Source organism: Oncorhynchus keta, chromosome 22 (genome assembly GCF_023373465.1).
Source record: "Oncorhynchus keta strain PuntledgeMale-10-30-2019 chromosome 22, Oket_V2, whole genome shotgun sequence".
In the NCBI taxonomy this organism is placed as follows: Eukaryota; Metazoa; Chordata; class Actinopteri; order Salmoniformes; family Salmonidae; genus Oncorhynchus; species Oncorhynchus keta.
In genome coordinates this window covers 28,055,536-28,062,147 of record NC_068442.1, presented here as the reverse complement: position 1 = coordinate 28,062,147, position 6,612 = coordinate 28,055,536, and the positions used below count along the sequence as shown (strand labels likewise).

Here is a 6,612-nt window from a genome sequence, read left to right as displayed (position 1 = left end):
GAAGTACATTCAGTCATAGTTTTGTTTATTTTATTTTTATACATTGATTAATTTTTTTCTTATTTTTTTCTATTATTATAAAAGTTTACTGTGATTATGGATATGCACTCATGTTGACTTGTATATTTGAACTTCCTTTTTCGCCCAGAGTACACATTTTTGATTTATTATTTGTATTGCTATTTTATTATTGCTACTGTACTTACACTCTTAAAAACTGAAACAGAAAAAGTGTCAAATAAAATGTAGGAAAATCCATAAGAGGGAAAAGCACGATGGGATGTGGGATTGAGGGATGGGTAGAGAGAACAGTAGAGGGCTCTGAAAACTATTATTGCCGAAATAACCACTTCCTTTTGTGACTAGAGTCTAATACTTCCTGTGGCACACATCAGATGTCATGATAGATAGAACAAACTTCTCGCCAGGATAGTCAACCGAAATTAATCATTAATGTGTGTGTGTTATATTAAACATAGAGGGAGTAAAATGTAGGCAAGCAATAAACATTTCAGAACTACTAGTCGAATATGACATGGAAGAGATGACGAATTTTGGCAAAGAGATTTATTCATAGACTAATACACTTGAAACAAATATCCACACTTAAAACAGCAGACAATACTAGTGCCTCCCCCGCGATCAAACCGATATATAAAAAGAAACGCAGCCTAACGTGGTCCGAAATCTTAACTACCAAGGTACGCAGCAATAAAGAATTGAGTGCGTGCGTGTTCACGCGAAGGGGGAGAACACCGGAAATATATATTTTTTTGCGGAAAGAGTAGTGTGCTGAATTTTGGATCAGTTGTCTAATGTTTTCTCTTCATTCGTGTTTTTGATTTTGACATATCCTGCTTATTTGGTGGAACGATGTCGGTTGTACCTCCCAACAGACCTTCAACCGGTTGGCCACGCCGTGGACTGAACCAGTTCGAAAACAAATGCATCAGCCCGCCTTCCAAACCTGTCACGCTGGAGAGAACCATCAACTTGTACGTCGCTAGCTATGAAGTGCACTTGTTATTTACCTGTCTAACTAGATAGCGGAATTTCATTTTCGGTGTTGGGTTTTTAACTAGTTAGCTATAGTGTTTCTGAATATGTGATGTAGTAGGCTAAACAAACAGGCCCACCTAGCTCGTTACGACGCACAGTGCTCTTGCATGTTGCAAACACAAAAACATTCCCTACTTGTGGAGTAAAGCCTAATTATTGTACAATACACACAATTACGTAGCTAGTTAGTTACATAGCATGCAAACACATTAAGAGTTTACCTAACTAAGCTGCTAACATTTTATTGGGATTGGCCCTCTCAGATATCCCCTCACGAATTACACGTTTGGCACAAAGGAACCTCTCTACGAGAAGGATAGTTCGGTAGCGGCTCGGTTCCAGAGGATGCGCGATGAGTTCGAAAAAGTAGGCATGAGGCGGGCAGTGGAGGGTGTTCTGATCGTACACGAGCACAGGCTACCACACGTTCTACTGCTGCAGTTGGGGACAACCTTTTTCAAACTGTGAGTTGATTCTCATCCCACCTCTGCACCTTGCATGGTGCCAGTTACTAATGTGTAAGCAACTAAGCATTTACAAGGAAAAGCTTGACACTTCTGTAACTGGCAGGAGCATATAGTCAAATTTTTAAAGTCAACTGAAAGTGCCCCAACTGTATTTTTGAAACGTAATTGTGTGCAGTCCTGGTGGAGAATTGAATGCAGGGGAGGACGAAGTGGATGGACTGAAGCGATTGATGACAGAGGTAGGCAGGCTACATGGTCTTCATTCAGATTATTATCATGAAACGTGACCTGACATGGTCTTCATGTCAGGTCACGTTTCATGATAATAATCTGAATGGTCTTCATTCAGATTATTATCATGAAACGTGACCTGATCATCTGGAAAGGTTTGCTTAGTGCCATCAAAACCATTCCATTTACTTTGGTGCAAAACTGGGAGTGGCATAGAGGTTGGAAACAATTGGTCAGCTCTGACAAGTTGGAAGTGGCTTATCACTGGCAACAATGGACAATAGAACCACTTTGACATCACGCTGCAGACCATTCTAGGTAAAGGGTTACGTATTTTTCAAAATGTCTCATGTTGAGCACTATTGAAGGGTAACATTGATCAGAATTTGATTTTAAAAATCCTCCACACAGTAAAATTACGAGTGTTGGATTCCAGGGCAGATGGAGCAGCTGATTATTTCAGTTTCATTTGAGCTGGTTAACCATACCATGACTACCTAGACTTCCCATTTGCTTGTCTACTGGATAATTATTTTCTGACATAGCATGCATAGTTGTCAGAGACTGAAACGTGATTTTAGTTTTGATATTAGTTAAACATATGTGTTTTTCCCACATCTGTGTCCAGATCCTGGGGCGTCAGGATGGAGTGAAGCAGGACTGGGTGATCGATGACTCTATTGGAAACTGGTGGAGACCCAACTTTGAGCCCCCACAGGTGGGTTACCAAGGAGTTATCCTTCCTGTCCTGTTACGCGAAAGGCCTCAGCATGGTTCGGTTCGGCTGGCTAGGCGGACTCCCTTAAAACTAGAAAAAAAGCTGCAATGGTACTTTGCCGTAGCCAGTATACCTCAAAATAGAAAGAATTAATATAAGTTAACTCAGGAAATCTGTCATTAACTTTGACGTTTTGGCTGAGGATATCTTAGTTGTACAATTTTACATCAAAGATGTTTGGTGCCATATTTCTCAAGTGGAAAAATGTGCATGAAAATGATTAGTCACTCGTTGATTGACAACAAACACTAAAGAATCCCTACTGTTGACCAATCACCGATGAAGGGGTTACCGACTTCGGCTTACCCCCAAAAATGTGTGCACCAACAGCCCCAAAAAACCTTGCTGAAGGCTAAAACAAACAAAAACGTCACAATGTTGTCATAATATATGCACAAACTGTTTTGGAAGGGAAGTATGCAGGGACCCCTTTAAGAACCCATGGAGTCATACTATAGGTCTCAGACGAGTCACATGAACTGTCCCAGGTCACTTTATTTTTCATTCGCTTTCACACTTATGCTTGCCTTTTGAATTTGAATACAGTGCCTTCTGAAAGTATTCAGATCCCTTTACTTTTCCCACATTTTGCTACGTTACAGCCTTATTCTAAAATGTATTAAGAAAAAGAAAAATCCTAGCAAATAAAAAAAATATTACAAAAATACATATTTCTATAAGTATTCAGACCCTTTGCTATGAGACTTGAAATTGAGCTGCGGTGCATCCTGTTTCCATTGATCATCCTTGAGATGTTTCTTCAACTTGATTGGAGTCCACCTGTGGTACATTCAATTGATTGGACATGATCTAAATGGAAGAAGTTTGGAACCACCAAGACTCTTCCTAGAGCTGGCTGCCTGGCCAAACTGCGCAATCGGGATAGAAGGGCCTTGGTCAGGGAGATGACCAAGAACCCGATGGTCACTCTGACAGAGCTTTGGAGTTCCTCTGTGGAGGTGGGAGAACCTTCCAGAAGGACAACCATTTCTGCAGCACTCCCCCTATCAGGCTTTTATGGTAGTGGCCAGACGGAAGCCACAGTAAAAGGAAAATGACAGTCTGCTTGGAGTTTTCCAAAAGGCACCTAAAGACTTTCAGACCATGAGAAACAAGATTCTCTGGTCTGATGAAACCAAGATTCAACTCTTTGGCCTGAATGCCGAGTGTCATGTCAGGAGGAAACCTGGCACCATCCCTACCGTGAAGCTGTGGGTATGTTTTTCAGCAGCAAGGACTGGGAGACTAGTCAGGATCAAGGCAAAGATGAACGGAGCAAAGTACAGCGAGATACTTGACGAAATCACATGTATTTATAAAGCTCTTCTTACATCAGCTGATGTCTCAAAGTGCTGTACAGAAACCCAGCATAAAACCCCAAACAGCAAGCAATGCAGGTATAGAAGCACGTTGGCTAGGAAAAACTCCCTAGAAAGGCCAGAACCTAGGAAGAAACCTAGAGAGGAACCAGGCTATGAGGGGTGGCCAGTCCTCTTTTGGCTGTGCCAGGTGGAAATTATAACAGAACATGGCCAAGATGTTTAAATGTTCATAGATGACCAGCAGGGTCAAATAATAATAATCACAGTGGTTGTCGAGGATGCAACAGGTCAGCACCTCAGTTGGTTTTTCATAGTCGATCATTCAGAGTATCTCTACCGCTCCTGCTGTCTCAAGAGAGTTGAAAACAGCACGTCCGGTGAACAGGTCAGGGTTCCATAGCCGCAGGCAGAACAGTTGAAATTGGAGCAGCAGCACGGCCAGGTGGACTGGGGACAGCAAGGAGTCATAAGGCCAGGTAGTCCTGAGGTATGGTCCTAGGGCTCAGGTCCTCCAAGAGGGAGAGAAAGGAAGAGAGAGAATTAGAGAAAGCATACTTAATTTCACACAGGACAGGAGAAATACTCCAGATATAAGAGACTGACCCTAGCCCCCCGACACACAAACTACTGCAGCATAAATACTGGAGGCTGAGACAGGAGGAATCGGGAGACACTGTGGCCCCATCCAACGATACCCCCGGACAGGGCCAAACAGGAAGGATATAACCCCACCCACTTTGCCAAAGCACAGCTCCCACACCACTATGAGGGATATCTTCAACCACCAACTTACCATCCTGAGACAAGGCCGAGTATAGCCCACAAAGATCTCCGCCACAGCACAACCCAAGGGGGGATGCCAACACAGACAGGAGATCACGTCAGTGACTCAACCCACTCAAGTGACACCCCTCCTAGGGACGGCATGGAAGAGCACCACTAAGGCAGAGAATCCCAGTGGAGAGAGGGGAACCGGCCAGGCAGAGACAGCAAGGGCGGGTTGTTGCTCCAGTGCCTTTCCGTTCACCTTCACACTCCTGGGCCAGACTACACTCAATCATAGGACCTACTGAAGAGATGAGTCTTCAATAAAAACTTAAAATAATAATAATAATATATAATAATAATATATGCCATTTAGCTGACGCTTTTATCCAAAGCGACTTACAGTCATGTGTGCATACATTCTACGTATGGGTGGTCCCGGGAATCGAACCCACTACCCTGGCGTTACAAGCGCCATGCTCTACCAACTGAGCCACAGAAGGACCAAATAAACCTGGTCCAGAGCGCTCAGGACCTTTCACCTTCCAACAGGACAACGACCCTAAGCACACAGCCAAGACAATGCAGGAGTGACTTCGGGACAAGGCTTTGAATGTCCTCCGGATTTGAACCTGATCGAACATCTCTGGTGCGACCTGAAAATAGCTGTGCAGCAACACTCCCCATCCAACCTGACAGAGCTTGAAAGGAACTGCAGAGAATAATGGGAGAAACTCCCCAAATACAGGTGTGCCAAGCTTGTGGAGTCATACCCAACAAGACTTGAGGCTCTAATTGCTGACAAAGGTACTTCAATAAAGTACTGAGTAAAGGGTCTGAATATTTCTGTTTATTTTTAATGAATTAGCAAAAAACGATTTTTGCTTTGTCATTATGGGGTATTATGTGTAAACTGATTTGGGGGGGTAATAAAGTTTTGAATAAGGCTGTAACTTAACAAAATGTGGAAAAAGTCAAGGGGTTTGAATACTTTCCGAAGGCACTGGACTTCAAAACTCATGTCATGAGAATCCATTAAGTTAGGGGTTTCTGTTTTATCTACAGTACCCCTACATCCCAGCACACATTACCAAACCCAAAGAGCACAAGAAGCTCTTTTTGGTTCAGTTGCAGGAAAAAGGTAAGTTGACCAGCCTGTAATGTTTAAATGTGACTGTTCATATCAATTGATTGATGTTGATCGCTGTGGTTATCACCTGTATATAAGAGCTTTAAGAAGGTTAACATATTTTGATGTGTAGTTATGTTGGTGTGTCTGAGTGGATGTGGATATTGACCGGTTGTCTGTCTCCCAGCACTGTTTGCAGTGCCCAAGAACTATAAGCTGGTGGCTGCCCCTCTCTTTGAGCTGTATGACAATGCCCCAGGCTACGGGCCAATCATATCCAGTCTCCCACAACTGCTGAGTAGGTAAGGTATTCACCATACTGCTGTATATTCACCATAATATGAAATACCTTACTTGCTAAGACTCAAATCAGAGTACAACTGGCATTTTAAAGATGGACAAATGTGCATTATAGATTAGTTGTTCTATTTGTGTTGCAGGTTCAACTTCATATACAATTAAATCCTACTACTTGAATGTGGCGACACAAGGACTGTCTCTGTGAGTTCAGCCTGGGCAGAAGAGAATGGGCAAGCAGGATTTCACTACACTTCTCTTAAAACAGAGTCCCCAGTGATACTACACATTTAAATATTGATCTGGATGTTTAGAAAATAAGAGAATGTATTAATCTTTCTGTCAACTTTTATAGAACTATTACTTTGTGACATGAAACATGTTGTAGTCACACAAGTATTGATTTTCTATGTTTGTAGATGGGAGTTGACTGTTTTTAGAACAGTGCTTGTTTTAAAAAATCATTGTAACATACTACTTTGTCATCTTTCATTACTTTTTAAGGAATTACCAAGGAGTTATCTTTTACTTTCAATTAAAGATGGCTTTAAAACAACTAAGAAA

At 42.2% G+C, this 6,612-nt stretch overlaps 1 protein-coding gene across 2 annotated transcripts; it reads left to right on the top strand.

The window, feature by feature from the left end:
• The first annotated feature begins 371 nt into the window (after nucleotides 1-371).
• On the top strand, nucleotides 372-6,612 carry LOC118401273 (cleavage and polyadenylation specificity factor subunit 5). Of its 2 annotated transcripts, none has more exons than XM_035798651.2 (7): nucleotides 372-995; nucleotides 1,357-1,523; nucleotides 1,702-1,765; nucleotides 2,386-2,475; nucleotides 5,688-5,763; nucleotides 5,939-6,053; nucleotides 6,192-6,612. In XM_035798651.2, exons 1-7 carry the CDS (start codon nucleotides 945-947, stop codon nucleotides 6,211-6,213), a joined length of 585 nt encoding a protein of 194 aa, XP_035654544.1. In that variant the 5' UTR covers nucleotides 372-944; the 3' UTR covers nucleotides 6,214-6,612. The 2 variants fall into 2 exon arrangements, with proteins under 2 accessions (XP_035654544.1, XP_035654543.1); XM_035798650.2 differs by having other exon boundaries at nucleotides 380-995; nucleotides 1,323-1,523.

Excerpts from the sequence above, each read along its gene's own strand:
- LOC118401273 (XM_035798650.2), top strand. The coding sequence starts at position 874 with ATGTCGGTTGTACCTCCCAACAGACCTTCAACCGGTTGGCCACGCCGT. Across the intron at positions 1,766-2,385 it reads TGAAGCGATTGATGACAGAG|ATCCTGGGGCGTCAGGATGG; the intron begins GTAGGCAGGCTA and ends ATCTGTGTCCAG. Across the intron at positions 6,054-6,191 it reads CTCCCACAACTGCTGAGTAG|GTTCAACTTCATATACAATT; the intron begins GTAAGGTATTCA and ends TTTGTGTTGCAG.